The sequence below is a fragment of the Entelurus aequoreus genome, linkage group LG05, assembly GCF_033978785.1.
Source record: "Entelurus aequoreus isolate RoL-2023_Sb linkage group LG05, RoL_Eaeq_v1.1, whole genome shotgun sequence".
NCBI lineage: Eukaryota > Metazoa > Chordata > Actinopteri > Syngnathiformes > Syngnathidae > Entelurus > Entelurus aequoreus.
Genome location: NC_084735.1, coordinates 70,844,554 through 70,864,992, shown reverse-complemented (window position 1 = coordinate 70,864,992; position 20,439 = coordinate 70,844,554). Strand labels below are relative to the sequence as shown.

The 20,439-nt window shown below is 42.1% G+C and overlaps 1 protein-coding gene across 1 annotated transcript; it reads left to right on the top strand.

Moving 5' to 3' along the window:
• The first annotated feature begins 300 nt into the window (after positions 1–300).
• LOC133649964 (homeobox protein MSH-D-like) lies at positions 301–16,689 on the top strand. Its single transcript, XM_062046679.1, has 3 exons — positions 301–361; positions 12,455–12,964; positions 15,304–16,689. The coding sequence occupies exons 1-3, from the start codon at positions 301–303 to the stop codon at positions 15,741–15,743; spliced, it is 1,011 nt and encodes a 336-aa protein (XP_061902663.1). The 3' UTR covers positions 15,744–16,689.
• Positions 16,690–20,439: the final 3,750 nt, after the last annotated feature.

The window sequence follows — 20,439 nt, the reverse complement described above, 5'->3', positions numbered from 1 at the left end:
GTAGGGGCGGCAAAATGTCTTTTTCTTCCTAGTGGGGGCGTAATCAAATATAATTGAAAAGAACTGCTTCAAAGAAATAGGACATGGTTGTTTTAAGATGTTTGTGGTTTTGGATCATATTTGCATCTGGAGCATTTGGGCCTAACAGTTGGCCACTGTAGAGTCAAGCCGACTGGTTTTGGGTAAGAAGTAACGTAACTCAAATAAATACTGATATTGCAGAAGATAAGGCAATTAGGTATGACAACACAAGTTCAAGTGAGGAAACTGCCGCTGAGCCAAAAACAAGTTCTGTGAATCATGACTGACAAGGTGCCTGTGGGGCGTTCAGGCACAGCCAAAGAGCGGCAGGGAGGTGGAGGTAGGGATCATAAGCTGAAGAGGGGGAAAAAAGGCAGCGGTTTCTCCCCTGAGGAGTCGCTCTTTTCATCTGGCCGCTCACTGGCGCCTTCACAAACCCCTGATTGTCTGTGAAATAACCCCACCTTAATAAGGCAGCGCTGGCCGCCTCCCACTTCTGCTCCAGCATGACAGGCTACTCGGGACTGCTGAAGTCATGAAAAACGGCATGGATGAAGAATTCTCATCCCGAGGGGCTTGGATGCAGCCTGTCCCAGTTGGGAGTGGTCTGCATTAAAAGAAAAAATAGCAGCCATTTTGGGTCAATAACCCCTCATTCCTGTAATAATGATAATAGTGGCTGTTCAGTGCACACACACACACACACACACACACACACACGCACACACACACACACACACAAACATCAGCAGGTTGTAAAGCGGATCTTGTGATGTGGCGCAAAAGCGATTCATTATTATACCGCAACAGAACCGTTCCAATTAGCATTGCCCTGGGCATGTAATGAGAGCGATTAGGCAACGGATAAGAAATTACTCAAACAACTGGGCTCAAGTGAAGCATCCTTTTTATGTTAAAATCCTCTCAGCGCCATCAAAGGCTTGTAGATTTAAATAAACTGTTGAGATAAACGGTAAGTCTCTCTCGCCAGGGGTCTGCCGTCTGACGTAACCTAGGGTTTGCTACAATGGGTTACTTCATGCGAGTCACAAGGAGACGCTTGAAGAATAAGGCTGAATCATAGGACAGATGAATGGCCGGGCTGCACGCAGGCTTGTGAAACTCTCGCCGGGTGTGCGTCCAACACTGAGTGGAGGCACACAGCAGCATAAATCTCCAATTCCCAAACCTATTCAAGTGTGTTTTTTGACGATTTGAGTGTGATACAACGCTTTAAATGCGGTTTAACCAAGCACGTAACTTCCAAGAGAGAGCAGACGGAAAGTCCCATTTAAAAAGAAACAACATTTCATTGAGAATAAGAAGAAAAAAAGGATCCGTGTTACACGCCGGGTGTAATTCTCTGTGATTAACCGTATCGGGGCCGTGTTTACACATGCAGTGTCATGAGGTTAGAGTTACAGCTAACCTATTATTGATCAAATTCTGCATTGAACAGGGTTGAAAACAGAGGCTTGGATAAACAATACACGTGCCTCCAGCTAGGTGGCAGCAGTGCACTGAATAATCAAGAGGTTGACCAGAAAATATGACGAAGTATACATTGTATCGTGAATACGATAGGTAATTAGATGTATAACCTTTAAAGGGAACTTCACTTGTTTTGGAATTTTGCATCGCATTCACAATCCCTATGGGAGAACACACGTCTTTCTCTTTTTCGTGCATTCTAAATCGTGAACAAAACTCCAAGTTAAAGAGGCTAACAGTGCAGGTGATGCGGATACGATCTATTAAGCCTATGAAGTCATCTCAAAAACATCCACAAACCTCCATCAACGTTTTATATACACGATGTAAGTATGCAATGAGGTAACTGGCCTATTCATGATAGCATGTAATATTTACATATTTTGCTCATTCTAAGCATTACTGGAACTTCTTTTTAAGGCGCATTGATTTTATAGTGCGCAAAGCAGCAAACTATATTTTCAACAACTATGACAAATGGCAATCTAGAACAGGAGTGTTGAACTCATTTTTACTGAGGCAACATCGCAATTATGGCTGCCTTCAGAGGGTAGCTTGTAACCGTGAATAATTTATGAATATAAATGTATAAGGATTCACCTCATGATATTATTATACAATTGCCTACGCATTTGATTCTAGCAAGTTTTCCATCAAATTTCCATCAGAATTTTACTTAAAAACAAAACAAAACTGTAGCACGTTTTTTAAATTTAAAGTAATATTAAATTACTTTAATATTACCGCATATTACTTTAAATTGAAAAACAGTGCCACAGTTGTTGTTTTTTTTAAAGTAAAATTCTGATGGAAATTTGATGGAAAACTTGCTTTGAATTCATAAGTCAAGCAGATATTTACCATATACACACACACTGAGAGTAACTATTTGGATCAAACCTTGTTTAATACATGCCATGCTAAATTTGACCAGTAGAGGGCGACAACACTACACTACAAGTTTTAATTGCGGAAAGTCACATACAGTGTGTGCAATGTTTGGTGTGTGAATGTGGTGTAATTTGTATATGTGTAAACATTTGTAGTTGATTGAATATATTAACACTAAGCCTTCTATTTTATTTATGTAAAATACACAATGGACATTATTTATGTAAAATACACAATGGACGTTATACTTTTGTTATGTTTGTTTTATGTTTGTATTTTCAGTCTTACAAACCTAAATGAAGGAAGAAGTGTAAAAAAATAAAACTGAGGAAGGAAAAGAATGCAAAAGAAGGAAGTCAATCCTCAACAAAACTTCTAGAACATCTGTTTCTTTATGCCTTTAACTACCTGCACACGCTGGAAACAAGTGGCAAGGGCAGAATAATGAACTTATTGACAGTGCAGTGTGAAAGCTGAAGTCTTTACTTTGTAATCAAGTAAACACAGTCTCAAAGGAATATAACCTGTGTAGGCACTTTCTGATGAAAAATCCCCATTTTGATGTCCAGCCCCTGAGCTTTTGGGCTCTTGAAACTGCGGCCCTCTACATCAGGGGTAGGGAACCTATGGCTCTCGAGCCAGATGGTAAATGATAAATGGGTTATACTTGTATAGTGCTTTTCTACCTTCAAGGTACTCAAAGCGCCTTGACACTATTTCCACATTCATCCATTCTCACACTGCATTTGTGGCCCTAACTACGACCCATCAGGAGCAAGGGCGAAGTGTCTTGCTCAAGGACACAACGGACATGACAAGGTTGGTAGAAGGTGGGGATTGAACCAGGAACCCTCAGGTTGCTGGCACGGCCACTCTCCCAACGGCGCTACGCTCTTTTGATGACTGCATCTGGCTCTCAGATACATCTTAGCTGACATTGCTTAACACGATAAGTAATGACTAATTCAGCTGGTAATCACAGTGTTAGAAATAAAGTTCAAAATATAAAACATTCTCATGCATTTTAATCCATCCATCCGTTTTCTACCGTACCTGTTCAAGAAGTTGCATTAATGGTAAGAGATATTTTTTTTATTATTGGTCAGCTTCGGAATAACAATGTTGTTAAAAGAACAATAGACTTATTATACTCTAAAAATGTTGGTCTTACTTAAAAATGCACGCATTTATTTGTATTTAGTGTTAACAAATATTATATGGCTCTCACGGAAATAAATGTTTTAAATATTTGGCTTTCATGGCTCTCTCAGCCAAAAAAGGTTACCGACGCCTGCTCTATATGATGTAGTTGAATAGCCCTGCTGTATACTGTGTGTTATACATAGCCTCCATAAATCAAATCAAATCAAATCAACTTTATAAAGCACATTTAAAATTTACCACAGGGGTAGCCAAAGTGCTGTACAATGGGCAGGTTAAAAGATAATACGAGTACCGAGCAAACACAGCACAACACAAACAGAACACGATAAAAAAATAAAGAAATAAAAGAAATAAAACATAAAAAACAGGTTCACAGCAGGTGTATTATGGGGCGCCATTGCAGGATGGATATCACTTAGTGTTAAAAGCCATGGAATAAAAGTATGTTTTTAAGAGAGATTTAAAAACAGGAAGAGAGGAGGCTTGTCTAACACTCAGAGGTAGGTCGTTCCAGAGCTTGGGAGCAGCAGCGGCGAAAGCTCTGTCACCTCTAAGCTTCAGCCTTGTGTCAGGGACCGTCAGTAGCAGCTGATCGGCTGATCTTAGAGATCGGGTGGGGCAGTAAGGCTGAAGGAGGTCGGAGAGATATGTTGGCGCGAGGTTGTTTAGACATTTAAAAACAAATAAAAGGAGTTTAAAGTTGATTCTGTAACGCACAGGGAGCCAGTGAAGGTACGCTAATATAGGGGTGATGTGCTCACGTCTGCGGGTCTGTGTTAGCAGACGAGCAGCAGAGTTCTGCACGAGCTGCAGGCGGGCGAGGGAGGCCTGGCTAATGCCTACATACAGGGCATTGCAGTAGTCTAAACGATTTGAGATAAAGGCGTGGATTAATTTCTCGAGATCATGTCCTGATAGAAGCGGTTTCACTTTCGCTATTTGGCGTAATTGATAAAAGCTTTTTTGAACGACGCTGCTGATCCATACATCCATCCATCCATTGTCTACCGCTTGTCCCTTTCGGGGTCGTGGGGGGTCCTGGAGCCTATCTCAGCTGCATTTGGGCAGAAGGCGGGGCACACCCTGGACAAGTCGCCACCTCGTCACAGGGCCAACACAGATAGACAGACAACATTCACACTCACATTCACAAACTAGGGCCAATTTAAATGATAATGATAAATGGGTTATACTTGTATAGCGCTTTTCTACCTTCAAGGTACTCAAAGCGCTTTGACAGTATTTCCACATTTACCCATTCACACACACATTCACACACTGATGGCGGGAGCTGCCATGCAAGGCGCTAACCAGCAGCCATCAGAGGCAAAGGGTGAAGTGTCTTGCCCAAGGACACAACGGACGTGACTAGGACGGTAGAAGGTGGGAATTGAACCCCAGTAATTTAGTGTTGCCAATCAACCTATGTCTTTGGAGGTGGGATGAAACCGGAGTACCCGGAGGGGACCCACGCAGTCACGGGGAGAACATGCAAACTCCACACAGAAAAGATCCTGAACCCAGGACCTTCGTATTGTGAGGCACACGCACTAACCCAGGGGTCCCCAAACTTTTTGACTCGGGGGCCGCATTGGGTTAAAACAATTTGGCCGGGGGCCGGGCTGTATATATATATATATATATATATATATATATATATATATATATATATATTAGGGCTGTGAATCTTTGGGTGTCCCACGATTCGATTCAAAATAGATTTGTTTTCAATTCAACATGATTCTCGATTCAAAAACGATTTTTTCCCGATTCAAAACTATTCTCTATTCATTCAATACATAGGATTTCAGCAGGATCTACCCCAGTCTGCTGACATGCGAGCAGAGTAGTAGATTTTTGTAAAAAGCTTTTATAATTGTAAAGGACAATGTTTTATCAACTGATTGCAATAATGTAAATGTGTTTTAACTACTAAATGAACCAAAAATATGACTTATTTTATCTTTGTGAAAATATTGGACACAGTGTGTTGTCAAGCTTATGAGATGCGATGCAAGTGTAAGCCACTGTGACACTATTCATTTTTATTTTTATTTTTTATAAATGTCTAATGATAATGTCAATGAGGGATTTTTAATCACTGCTATGTTGAAAGTGTAACTAATATTGATACTGTTGTTGATAATATTCATTTTTGTTCCACTACTTTTGGTTTGTTCTGTGTCGTGTTTGTGTCTCCGCTCAATTGCTCTGTTTATTGCAGTTTTGAGTGTTGCTGGGTCGGGTTTGGTTTTGGAATTGGATTGCATTGTTATGGTATTGCTGTGTATTGTTTTGTTGGATTGATTAATTAAATAAATAAATAAATAAATAAATACATTTAAAAAACAAAACAAAAAAACAACGATTTTTAAAAAATGAGAATCGATTCTGAATCACACAACGTGAGGATCGCGATTCGAATTCAAATCAATTTTTTCCCACACCCATAATATATATATATATATATATATATATATTGTTTCAATCAATCAGCTTTATTGTCCATTCTTACATGTACAAGACACATAAGAACTGAAATTACATTTTCGGCACAATCCCGCTAAGAGCAGACATACGTTACAGGGAGACAAGACGGGACCGCCAACGGATCAGCCTCACTTAGGCGCTCCTCAAAAAGGTGGGAAAAAGGTGACATTGGGGGGAGGGTGGAAGTAAAAAAAATATCAGTCTGAGGCTGGACCCTCAGGAATGGTCCAGACTGAGTCCGAGGAAAAAAACCTCACATAGCATGGCACACATAAACAAGGTACATTTAATCACAACAAACTCGCAACAAAGTCATCCAACAGGACCTTGGAGGCCAGCAGCTGCTGTTGAGCGCTGCTCAGCCCCCACAACCCCGGAGGAATAAAGCAGTGGTGAAGGCGTTGATTGGGGAAGGGTATGTGCGTGCATGTATGCCCAATTAACTTGGGTGAGATGTTGGATTGTCTTTATGGGCCGAGGCCGGCCCCAAGAGTTCAAGAGTTCAAGAGTCCGACCCAGGTGCTTTTGAAGAAAAGGGAAAGGTCAAAAGCGTCCATCTTTGAGGAGTCCTCGGGGGAGTGTTTTGAAACAGCCTGTTCCTCAAGGCCATTCGAGGGAGTCAAATCGTAGATTAAGATGTTGTTTTTTTCTTCGAGCAGTCAAAACAATGACATTCCTGCTCTATATGCTGGCTCTGACAATTCCAATTTATTCTTTCTGTAATATCATCAAGATCGAATCTACCTTGCGATTCAAATCAGCAATCGCTCCAGTCTGTGATCCCACAGCACGACCCATTCCTTCCATTGCGTTGAACAGCCTGTTGGCCCCTTGAGTGGCTGCCATCGTCTTCCGAATTTGACGATACACCAGAGCAATGCCCAGCCCAATCAGCAAATGCCCTGCGATCACAGCTCCAAATAGGTAGATGTCTTCCACGTCCTCGATGGAAAGGACTGAGAGGCACATGATTCTCCAAGTATTCCAGGAATCTCTCACGTACCCCGCAGCAATGGTTCCATCAGGGCAGCCAGGCTCCCCCGAGCCTCTTTTCCTTGTCGAAAAGACTGTGTCAATTGCGTCGAGAGTCCAGTTGATCAAATTCATTTTGATGTTTAGATTTGAGGACAGCTCAAGAAAAGAGGCTTCAAAATAGTTCAAACAAGACAAAAACAAAGAGAGCAAGCAGGGAAGGAGGGAGCGGAGAGAGATGCGACCGCCCTCACCAGTGGCAAGACATATATATATATATATATATACTGTATATATATATTAGATATAGGCCTATATAGCTGTCAGGTGGGGGTCGCAGCTTGCTGCGGGGTTGTTCTTCCAACGCAAAAACGGCTTCGGACGACAGCGTGAAGGTAGGCTTGGATTTATTTAACATAAATAACTCACTACCATAACCACAAAAAAACAACAAAAAATGCAAGCGTGCCTAAAACACAAATGAAGCTGCTAGTTAGCAGAAGCTATGGCATGGACTATGAAACTTACTTGGTCAGAAAGAGACATGAACCGGTGTGACATAAAGACAATGCAGGCAGAACGAGTGATGAACAAAGGTGGGCTTATATAACAGTGACATGATTGGTGACAAGTGTGTGTGAGTCTAAACGTGAAACAGGTGCGTGACATGCAGTGTTGGGACTAACGCGTTACAAAGTACTGTAACACCGTTAGTTTCGGCGTTAACTAGTAATCTAACGCGTTATTTTTTTATATTCACTAACTCAGTTACCGTTACTACATGATGCGTTACTGCATTACTTTACGTTATTTTTTATGTAGTATCGGCTAGAAACAGAAGCGCTGCGGTGTCTTTCTTTTGAATCTTCCTCTGTCACAAGCCGGAGAGAAAAAAAGAGGCGTGTGTGTGTGTCTGGGTGTGGGTGTGGGGAGGAGGGTGGTGGTGGTGGTGGGGGGGTGGGGTGGGGGGGACGTGTCTTCGGTTCGGCACACACGTGATCCGCGGTTTGATATATGAAACAAAAAAAAAAGGTGTCCGCACGTTCAGTCCACACACAGCGTGGTCATGGCGAGCGGAGTAACGGAGGAGCTTGAACGCCCCGCGCCATTTAATCGGTGTGTTTATAGGTGCAGACTCCGTTGTGCAAAACGAGGCTTTTAAACACATGCTGAACGTGCTTGAGCCACGTTACGACATCTCGTCGCGCACCCACTTCAGCGATAAGATTTTGCCAGATCTTTATGAGCAGGAGAAGAAAAAAGTTGTGGATGATGAAGTATCCCGAGCATCATCTGTTGCGCTCATGTCAGAAGGGTGGACGTCCTGGGGAACGTCCACCTGGACGTCCAGGGGAACTATGTGACGATAAGCGCTCACATCATCACAGCAGACTGGCAGATGAGAAGACACGCCCCCTCTACGAGAGTCACCTTGCGCAGGTACTGACACAAGCAGTGGAGGAATGGAGGATAAAGATATCCAAGTCACAAGTGATAATGCCAAAAATCAAATAAATGCTGTGAATGAGGCAGGACTAGGACCACAGGTAGTGCATGTAGGGAATTTGGCATCACATCTCAGTCAATAGGATGGAGCGCCTCCTTGGGAGGATCAGGAAAGAGGTTTCCTACTTCCACCCAAGCACAACAGCTGCTCATGTGCTTAAGACAAAGCAAGAAATGCTAAAGCTGCCTACTCATAAAGCTCATACATGATGTCCCAACAAGGTGGAACTCCACTTATGATATGTTGGAGCAGCAGGCAGCTATATACTCTGCCTTGACCCACAACACCCTGCAGACAAATGTCAAAGACATCATCAACCTCTCTGATAATGTGAGAGTGGTAGAGGAGGTCCTCCAGGTGCTTAAACCCCTCAAAAGTGTTACATCTCTACTGAGCACTGAAACTTCACCATCTGTGTCAATGACCCTGCCACTGAAAACAAGGATTCTACAATCCATGGCTCCAAGTGTGGAAGACAGCAGCGTCACTCCAGATGTCAGGCTTTATTTCACTATCTATGTTTCAAGGAAGATGATGTGCCTTCTTTTACAGTTGGTACAAAATGAGGCTGCTAGACTTTTGACAAAAACAAGAAAGTTTGATCATATTACGCCTATACTGGCTCACTTGCACTGCCTTCCTGTGCACCTAAGATGCGACTTTAAGGTTTTACTACTTACGTATAAAATACTACACGGTCAAGCTCCTGCCTATCTTGCCGATTGTATTGTACCATATGTCCCGGCAGGAAATCTGCGTTCAAAGAACTCCGGCTTATTAGTGATTCCCAGAGCCCAAAAAAAAGTCTGCGGGCTATAGAGCGTTTTCTATTCGGGCTCCAATACTATGGAATGCCCTCCCAGTAAAAGTTAGAGATGCTACCTCAGTAGAAGCATTTAAGTCTCATCTTAAAACTCATTTGTATACTCTAGCCTTTAAATAGACTCCCTTTTTAGACCAGTTGATCTGCCGTTTCTTTTCTTTTCTTTTCTACTCTGCTCCCAACCCGGGGTGGACCGCTAGCCTGTGCATCGGATGGGGACATCTCTACGCTGCTGACCCGTCTCCGCTCGGGATGGTTCCTGCTGGCCCCACTATGGACTGGACTTTCGCTGATGTGTTGGACTTTCACAATATTATGTCAGACCCACTCGACATCCATTGCTTTCGGTCTCCCCTAGAGGGGGGGGGGTTACCCACATATGCGGTCCTCTCCAAGGTTTCTCATAGTCATTCACATTGACGTCCCACTGGGGTGAGTTTTCCTTGCCCGTATGTGGGCTCTATACCGAGGATGTCGTTGTGCCTTGTACAGCCCTTTGAGACACTTGTGATTTAGGGCTATATAAATAAACATTGATTGATTGATTGATTCTTATGTTACACTTTCAGTTGTTTTTTATTAATGGTCATTGGTCCAAGTTTAAAGAAAGGAGAAATGCCTTTTTATGTTGCACTGTTTTTCATTAATTATGTTAAAAGGAAGATAAAAATGCATGTCAAGTTGGTCAACAGATTGTATTATTCATAAGTGCAATAACAGTACTGAAATGAAGGCTAAAAGGGCATTAATGGGAGCTTTAAAAAAACAAAAAAGTAACTAAATAGTTACTTTTCACAGTAACGCATTACTTTTTGGTGTAAGTAACTGAGTTAGTAACTGAGTTACTTTTGAAATAAAGTAACTAGTAACTGTAACTGGTTACTGGTTTTCAGTAACTAACCCAACACTGGTGACATGGTAGGTGAAAACTAATGGGTGACCATGGAAACCAAACAAAACAAGGAAGTGAGACCAGGAACTAAAAATAGAGTCCAAAAACCAAGCAAAACATGGCCAAACAAAAACATGATTAACACAGACATGACAGAGCCCCCCCTTACGGACAGATCCCAGATGTCCCAACATAAAAAAATGAACAAGAGTCATGGGAGGGTGGGAGGGGGACATGGCGGTGGGTTGCCAGACCACGTGTCCCTGAATCCACCGGGGCAGGATCAGGTGGCGGCGACGCGTAGACCGCCGCTGTACCTGACGAGGTGGGCGACCCGGGAAGGGCCACATCCATGGCCGACGAGGAGGTCGGCGTACCTGGCGTGGCGGACGCCCATGGAATGGCCACATCCTTGGCCAACGAAGAGGTGGGGGCGTTGTCGTCGTGGCAGGCGGCGAAGCTTGACGTGATGGGTCGTGGCGTGGCGAAGCTTGGCGTGGATCTTGGTCTTGGCGTGGGTCTTGGTCTTGGCGTGGGTCTTGGCGAGGGTCTTGGTCTTGGCGAGGGTCTTGGTCTTGGCGTGGAGCTGGTACCGGAGCTTGGCGTCGTGGAGCTGGTACCGGAGCTTGGGGTCGTGGAGCCGGGCGTCGTGGAGCTGGTACCGGAGCTTGGCGTCGTGGAGCTGGTACCAGAGCTTGGCGTCGTGGAGCTGGTACCGGAGGTTGCTGCCTGGCTGGGCGCAGCTGAGTCACCCCACTAGTACAGCTCCCGGCCCTAGCCCCCCACCCCCTCAAGGAGCGGATACCAGACGCGCTCCCCGCAGTCTGGAACCGTTTTTTGGGGTGGGTGGAGGGAGGTCAGGAGGGGGGTAGACTCCTTCCCTTTAAATTGTTCAGAAAATCTATTCACCACCCCCACTTTAGACTGGGTCTGAAAAAATCTAAATTTTGAAACAATTTTCTCAAAAAGGATTATTTTTAGAAACAAAGTCCTTAGTGGGCGGCTGACATAGCGCGTAAATAGAATCTAAAAAAAAGTCTTGGTCTCTGATGTCATCACCAGTGGGCGGGATGACGTCATCAGCACGGGTCTCCTGCGGCGGCGAGGAAGACTGGGCTGGTTGGGGTATCTTGTGGTCCGGAGGAGGATCCTGGGGGAACGACGCGCCATGCTGGCGAAAAGAAGCCTTTCTGGCTGGCCTCCATCTTCGCCAGCGCGTCTCCATCACCTCCTCCTGGCTCGTCTGCGGAAGAACGTCTGCTGCCTGCATTCTGTCAGGTGGGGGTCGCAGCTTGCTGCGGGGTTGTTCTTCCAATGCAAAAACGGCTTCGGACGACAGCGTGAAGGTAGGCTTGGATTTATTTAACATAAATAACTCACTACCATAACCACAAAAAAACAACAAAAAAGGAAAGCGTGCCTAAAACACAAATGAAGCTGCTAGTTAGCAGAAGCTATGGCATGGACTATGAAACTTACTTGGTCAGAAAGAGACATGAACCGGTGTGACATAAAGACAATGCAGGCAGAACGAGTGATGAACAAAGGTGGGCTTATATAACAGTGACATGATTGGTGACAAGTGTGTGTGAGTCTAAACGTGAAACAGGTGCGTGACATGGCAGGTGAAAACTAATGGGTGACCATGGAAACCAAACAAAACAGGGAAGTGAAACCAGGAACTAAAAAAAGAGTCCAAAAACCAAGCAAAACATGGCCAAACAAAAACATGATTAACACAGACATGACAATAGCGCACTTTCCGCACGCGCGATGATGTCACGTTATCGATGAGAAAATGCATTTTTAGACAATATGATTTGCCTGAGCGGCTAGGAGACATCGTGAGTAGCAAGCGGTACAAAGTGGATAAGAAAAGACAGAAAAAAAATATATATTTTTAATTTTTAATTTTTTTAATACTTGGGACTTCACGCGGGCCTGATTTTGGACGCTGGTGGGCCGTAGTTTGGGGACCCCTGCACTAACCCCTGTAACACCGTGCTGTGTATACATAGTCTATTTATTACAAAATGCAGCGTTCAATTTGTTTACAAATTAAAACAATTTGAGGCACGTCCTATTTTTTTTTTTTTTTTACATATTGCTTAAATGCTTCTAATCCTCATTATTAACCACTCCATTTTTTTTAGTGATGCTCCATTACCGCTGAAGCAAATTGAGCAACTCCCGCTTTTCTAAGCGCCCCCTGAAGGCATCATTGCTCATATCCTGGTGAACGCGGATTGGCTGAAAGTCGGGTATTTGTGTCACGTGACGTGTATACAAACGCGACATGACAGCCTCAACACAACACAACACAACACAACACACATCACGCTGCGGAGACGCGACATAACACACTTGTGCTGCTCCACGCCTTTTTCCCCCCCACTGGAGTCTTACCGGCCTTTGGCGATGTCTTCCCTGGAGACTACGAAGGATGTGTGCTCCAGTTCCTCCGAGGAGGAGAGAGGCTCCTCTCCGGTGTCGCAACGGTATCGTCATCCGTTCAGCGTGGAGGCGATCATGTCCGGGAGGAAGACGGTGGTCCGCCGCGGCGGAGAGGTCGGCTCGGTGGTGGTGTCACCCTCGGGTTTTAGTTCGCTTTACGGTCGGAAGAGCTTCCCGACTGCGCCGTCATCGCCGGTCAATTCTGAAACATCCGAGACGGAAGAGTGGGTCATCGGCGGCGTGCTCTCCTCTAAGCCCTGTGAGTAGAACCACTCTCACCCATTTCACCTACTTTCACTTATATTGCGTCATAGGTTTTTTTTTTTAATTCATGCATTAATAGCATCAATGCATATGTCATCGTATTTCATGCAAATCTGCCATAATAACGTATTTTTGCCACCGTCCATCACCGTTAAGCTGTTTATTGTTTTTTTCTAATGGAATACCATTCGTCATTGTTGAACAAGAAAACATTTTCCAAATGATTCAAGAATACATTTGGGGCTACCATGATTAAGACCATAATTGGTTGCAAAATTGCATCTTCTCGTTGATAATTGGATGGCAGTTAAGTCCCGCCTGAAAGTCCTCAGGGGGTTAAGAGTTTTTAAAACAAAGTTGGATTTTGTCCCCCATATCTCTCAACCAACTTCAGTCCTAATCAAAAATACCTAACATGTTTTTATTTATTTATTATTATTTAACCCTTCCAGCGGCCATTTGAACTAATTATTTCTGTTTTCGTATTTGCATAAAATGAGTTATCATCCATATACCATATTATAATAGATCACCGGTGTCAAACTCAAGGCCCGGGGGCCAAATCTGGCGCGCCACATTATTTTATGTGGCCCGCGAAATCCTGGAAATAACATGCGTTAATAAAATGCTTAAGCTTTTTTTTCCATCCCTCCATCCATTTCCTACCGCTTGTCCCTTTCGGGGTCGCGGGGGGTGCCGGAGCCTATCTCAGCTGCATTCGGGAGGAAGGCGGGGTACACCCTGGACAAGTCGCCACCTCATCACAGGGCCAACGCAGATAGACATTCACACTCACATTCACACACTAGGGCCAATTTAGTGTTGCCAATCAATCTATCCCCAGGTGCATGTTTTTGGAGGTGGGAGGAAGCCGGAGTACCCGGAGGGAACCCAAACAATCACGGGAAGAACATGCAAATTCCACACAGAAAGATCCTAAGCCCTAAATATATTTGTTATTTCCTTTTTGACATTAAAAATCATGTACTGCATGCCATAGCATATCTTTTAAAATTCAATAATGTCAAAATCTAAATATTATATTATCATGTATTCCAAAAATATTTTTTGTTAAAATAAAGATAAATACCGTACTTAAATATCTGCTTGACTGATGATTTCAAAACCAATTATCAATCAAATTGTAGACTGTAAAATTGACAATAGATTTTACAGTTCAGTGAATTATATTTATATAGTGGAGTGAATTATATTTATATAGCGCTTTTCTCTTGTGACTCAAAGCGCTTTTACAAATTAAATTAAATTCCGCCGACTGAGTTTTTTTTACCGCAAAATCAACTTTGGTACTGTTTTTTCCATATACAGTAAGACACTAAAACATTAAAAAACAAACAAAAAAAACCTGGCAGCTCTGTTGCTTGAATTTTAAAAACAGTGGTATTGTTTTTCAATTTTTTTTATATGCTGTAAAAAAATGGTGACTGAGCTGCCAGTTTTTAAAGTAAAATTTGAAATATATTGTTCATGTATTATATATATATATATATATATATATATATATATATATATATATATATATATATATATATATATATATATATATATATATATATACACACATTCATGTATATTCATATATTACATTCATGTATATTCATATATTACATATAAAATCGGCCCTCTGAGTGCAACCATAACTGCGATGTAGCCCTCAAAGAAAACGAGTTTGACAGCCCTGTAAAAGATAGTAAATAAACCTCAAGACATGTTAGCTATTCTTATTTTAGACTGAAGGTGATGAAGAGATATTAGCGCAAAAGTAGAAAAATAAATGTTTTATAAACGTTAGCTAGGACTTTTTCCATCCAAGTGGTACTTAACTTAAAATTCAAAAATTAAACATAAATAAAGGCCCTTGTAGGAAAAAGCTAAATTCCATTTAAAGGAACACAACTATAAATAGGGCAAATATTTACCTGAAAGGAGGAAAACGTCCCCAAAAGGGTTAAATTACAACGGCATGTTTTGCAATGCTTTTCAAATGCAACTTTATTAATCCTCCATTAGCTTCTCTCGCGCAGCTGAATAATGCATTCAAAATACTAGAAACACTTCTCGGTAAAACGGAGCACACTTCAAGAACAATCAAAAATAATTAACATGTTATATAAATAATGTCTCTGACCGGTTCAATTGCAAGGGACCATTATTATCTTCCGTGATCTCTTTGGAATTGGAAATGAGGAGTATTTCCTTTCCTCTGTCACCAAAATGTGTTTTTCTTTGTGTCTTCACAATTTTTGGATACTCACCCAACCGGTCTTCAGATTCGGTTTCGGCTCAATACCATCTGTTGGTTCTGTGTCTCAGGTCATGTCAGTCCTGCCTGCCAGTTGAGGAAACACAAGACCAACCGCAAGCCCCGCACTCCCTTCACCACGTCCCAGCTCCTGGCGCTGGAGAGAAAGTTCCGTCAGAAGCAGTACCTATCCATTGCCGAGCGGGCCGAGTTCTCCTCCTCCCTGACTCTCACGGAGACCCAGGTGAAGATCTGGTTCCAGAACCGCCGAGCGAAAGCCAAGAGGCTCCAGGAGGCCGAGATGGAGAAACTGAAGATGGCCGCTGATGCTAAGACCGCGGCGGTGGCGGCCGCCAGATCACTCGTGCAGCCGGGTTTTCAGCTGCCGCTGACACTTGGCGCTATGTACGGACAGTCCTTCTCTGCATACCACCACAGACCCATGTTGCCTTTTGCACCCTTAGGACTATACGCTACTCCTCTGGGCTTCGGCATGTACCACTTGTCATAGAAACTGGATTCTCACTGACTTTGGGTCTCGATGCTTCTATGAAGATGCCCAAAAGATACATTATGGAGGATGGTCTGACTTAAAAAGATGTTTATAGTTGCACAAGAGGATGTTTCTATGCTCTCATGGTGAAGATTTTAAAACTATTATCTTTATATTCTTTTGTTAACTTCTGCAATAAAGCAGCTGTGCACTTGACGGCCAAAAGTGCCTTAATGTCCGTAAGGGCCTTTTTCAGCTCAAATGAAAAATATAGTTCCTCCTCAGGTACTCAGATATTGTATAACATTGACAATACTGCACAAAAACTCATAATAAAGAACAGAGAAGACAGTTATTCAGATACAATAAAAACTGCTCCCATGCTTAAAAATTGACCCTAATTTTGGGAATCCCTGATATAAAAAGTGTGTTTCATGACACATTAACAGATGGTACTTTTCCCTTGAAAAAAAAAAAATATAATGACATGTAGTCTTATATTATTGGCCTTAAAATGTTTACATGCAAACTAAAAGGTGACTTTCCTCCAACCAATCAGAGCTTTTCTCTCAGTCACTCACACACCAGAGAGATGCAGGGACCGGCTGGGAAAAAGGTATCCGTCAATCTATTGTCTTTTAAAAAGAGGGGGTTGTCTAATATTCAGGTTAGTGTGTATACATGCTGTTCTAATCATGATTCAACCCTATATATGACTTTTTCATTATGCCCATAACCTATTTATTCTTCTCTCAAATCAGACTGTGGGGACTGAGGATGTACCTGTGCCTTTCTATGATATATTTATGAGTGTGAAAATACGGTGAAACGGTCCAAAGATATTGTTCTTGAGCGTCCATTTGTTAGGCAGCACATTGAACTATGTAGTTTATACTGTATGTTTATACATCTATATGTCTTATTGTTCCTCAAATGGATGAAATAAAAGCCTTACAGACTTTCCCCCCCCAAAAAATTATATTTCATGTTTTGTTTGTCAAGACATAACTGTTGAGTACATTTGTGGTATTCAAACGGGTCATTTTACAGAAATATTTGTCAAACTCGTGATTGCTTCTTGATCAAGTGGTTCAACTTTAATGTTTCTATTTATTTCCACTTCCACACTAGCTGATTTAAAGCCCTCTAGTTAAATATAGACATTGTATAATATTTCCAGATTAGATTGCAAAGGGGGCAGTTATCGTTGATAACTGGAGTGGGGAGCTATTGCGTTACTTGTATGATACGTCTACATTGTGTCTGAGGGCATGTATATGCTCATCTGTGAGTAAGTGTATATTAGGCCATGACTATGGATTATTCCAAAATTTGTCTATTTCTTCCTATATTTCTAGGTGGCAATTGTCATTAACAACTGGCGGGAGAAGTGATCACATTAGTTGCAAAATACAACACATTTATTGTGTGCATGCATCACATTGTTTATATAACATGTGTCCTGTTAAACCTTTTTATTTACTACAATTGCGCAAAGCGGAAGTTATCGGTAATAACTGGCGAGGATGACTGTGGTACATGAGCGAGCGTAGGCTACTGTTTCAGGGGTCACCAACCCGTCGATCGTGATCGTCCAGTCAATCTTTGGGACCCTACCAGTCGACCGCAGCAATATGAAAAAATAAATAAAAGTAATATATCATCAGTGCCACCTCCACCCAGAGAGTGAACAACAGACCCATAAACAGGCATGCCTTTAAATCCCTGAACGCACCTGCACGCCTCTACCTCTCTCTCTCCAGCCTCTCAGTAATATATGATGAAACAAGGTGGCAGCTAAAGCTCGAAAATGTTGGTGACCACTGGTTTAGAGCTTATTTTGAGTCTATTTACTGCCATTCTGCAGTTATTAGGAAATGGTGAGAAGTTTATTGAGTTAATTACAACACGGCTGCATAATCTGATGTAGTTGGCTTGGACTTTGCGGCTTCTACTTTTACAGTAGTTCTCTTGAGCAGGGTGGTGGTTATCATTAACAATTGGTGGGAGGAGCAATCATGTTAGTTATATGACACGGCTACATGTTCTGGTACAGTCGACTTTGACTTTGCAGCTTCTATTTGCTCTGTGTACAGTATTTCTATTGTGCGTGGCGGCAATTATTAAAAACTGGTGGGAGGAGCAATCATGTTAGTTATATGACACGGCTACATATTTGTGTGTAGTCGACAGACTTTGCAGCTTCTATTCACTGTTTACAGTATTTCTATGGTGCAAGTTGGCGGTTATCATTAATAACTGGTGAGAGGAATAATAATGTTAGCTATATGACATGGTAACATATTCTGGTATAGTTGAATTGGACTTTGCAGCTTCTATTCCCTCTGTTTACTGTATTTCTATGGTGCAGGTTGGTTGTTATCATTAATAGCTGGTGGGAGGAGTATATTTGGCTTTGGCTTTATGGCTTTTAATCGGTTTGTTTATATTATTCTGTACGCAAGGAGGCAATTATCATTAATAACTGGTGAGAGGAGCAATTACACTAATATAGGGCATGGCTGCATAATCAGCTATCGTAGGCTTTGGCTGCGCAACTTCTTTTCGCTCGGTTTACAGTATTTCTCTTGTGCAAGGTGGCGGTTATCATATATAACTGGTTTGGGGAGTAATCACATTGTTTATATGACATGTGTCCTGTTAAACTTTTCTATTTACTACAGTTGCGCAAAGCGGAGGTTATCGGTAATAACTGGCGAGGATGACTGTGGTCCTAGTGGTAGTACATATATTTACTTACCACCTCTCATCAGTGGCAACCGTTTCCATGCCTTGTTAAAAACAGCATTAAAATATATCTATTGTGCAAGCATTGATAACTGGTAGGCAGAGGTGGGTAGAGTAGCCAGAAATTGTACTCAAGTAAGAGTACTGTTACTTTAGAGATTTATTACTCAAGTAAAAGTAAGGAGTAGTCACCCAAATATTTACTTGAGTAAAAGTAAAAAGTATGTTGTGAAAAAACTACTCAAGTACTGAGTAACTGATGAGTAACGTGTTCGTTTAATGATGACGGCAACAAATAATGCACAAAAACATAAAAATAGCAATGAGCAAATTCAGAGCCAGGAATATAAATATAATATAAAACTTAGACTTAGACTTCCTTTTTATTGTCGTTCAAATTTGAACTTTACAGTACCGATAAGAACAACATTTCGTTGCATTAGCTCATGGTAGTGCAGGATAAAAAAGCAATAAGGTGCAGATATAAATAAATAAATAGGTTACTGTACAGATAAATATATTGCACTTTTTCATATGCATCCGCGTTTATGGATGTATGTTATATTGTCCTTTTTATTCCAGCGAGTTAATCCATTTTGGGGGGAGTTGAGGGGATAATTATGATGCGTTCAAGAGCAAACAATAATATATATTAAATAATAATACATTAACATAAAAGAAATTAAGGCAAATTGAGCCACAATAACTTAACAGCACCATAGGCTCAGTAGGCAGAGATTACAAAGGAAAATAAAAAGTTAGCCTTTACGCAAACCATAAACTGATAGGTGTGGGCTGCATCTGGGAACACACTGATTGGTGTTTCTATGCATGCGTGTGTGACAGTGAGTGTGTGTGTGTGTCTATGAGGCTGCAGTACGTTAATGAATGTCCCCACACGATGTACATTTGACAGTGATTCATAGCGGGGAAGCTAACATCAGCCTACGGTGACAGCCAAAATATAGACTAACGTTACTTACCGCGATGTGCTTTGTTGAGTTCATGTACCGGTAAGCTCATTAATTATATGACGCAGCCGCATATCCAGATATAGTCGGCTTTTACTTTGAAGCGTACCTCTTGTCGCTCTGCTTAAGATATTTCTATTGTGCAAAGAGGATGTTGTCATTCATAACTGGTTATGTACTGTATAATTGCACAGGTCATGTTAAAGTTGTCTGTGTATTTCAATCGTGCAAGGTGGAGGTTACCGTTAATAACTGGCGGGTGGAGACCACTGTTTTTCGAAAAGCCCTAGGGGTAGCATGTGTATTTATTTGCCACCTCTTATCAGTGGCATGTGTTTCCTGTCCTGCTAAAAAGAGCACTAATGACTACCGTTCGAATGGGCTAAATTGATCTGCAGGATAAGGATGTGTGTGTGTGTGTGTGTGTGTGTGTTTGTGTGTGTGCGTGTGTGTGTGTGTGTGTGTGTGTGTGTGTGTGTGTCATTAACGCCAATTACAACTTCCGTGTGACTTTGATGCAATAAGGAAATAATTTAATTATTTTCCGGCAGCAGCATGTTTATGAGGTCCCACCCCCCATTCTTTCTAAACAGGCTGCAAGGTCCGGAGGCCGGGTCGACTCCATCAGCAGCATAATGAAGCGCAGAACGGCACAAGTGACTCATGATCTTCTTGTGAAATTTCAGCCATTTTCTACAAGGGTGTCAAATGTCAGAGGCGAAGCGTTCACTGGGTTATGGATTTGTTTGTGCCTTTAGTTGGTCCTCTGGTAGTCATTAGCCCTGCATGTGGTTAAGCTGCTGCAACAACACAGCAGTGAAGTGCACTTCCCTTCGCCTCCTGCTGCCCTCTAGTGGTTGTCTACCGTATTGCATCATGGGAAAACAAGCTGCCACTAGTACCAAAAGCCCTTCATTTCTATCTATTTAAAGCTGCATTCGCTTACCTTAAGGAATTTTTTCATGATCGTCCACATCATTAGGCACATCTAAAGC

Excerpts from the sequence above, each read along its gene's own strand:
- LOC133649964 (XM_062046679.1), top strand. The coding sequence starts at position 301 with ATGACTGACAAGGTGCCTGTGGGGCGTTCAGGCACAGCCAAAGAGCGG. Across the intron at positions 362-12,454 it reads AGAGCGGCAGGGAGGTGGAG|CGCCCCCTGAAGGCATCATT; the intron begins GTAGGGATCATA and ends CGCTTTTCTAAG. Across the intron at positions 12,965-15,303 it reads CGTGCTCTCCTCTAAGCCCT|GTCATGTCAGTCCTGCCTGC; the intron begins GTGAGTAGAACC and ends TCTGTGTCTCAG.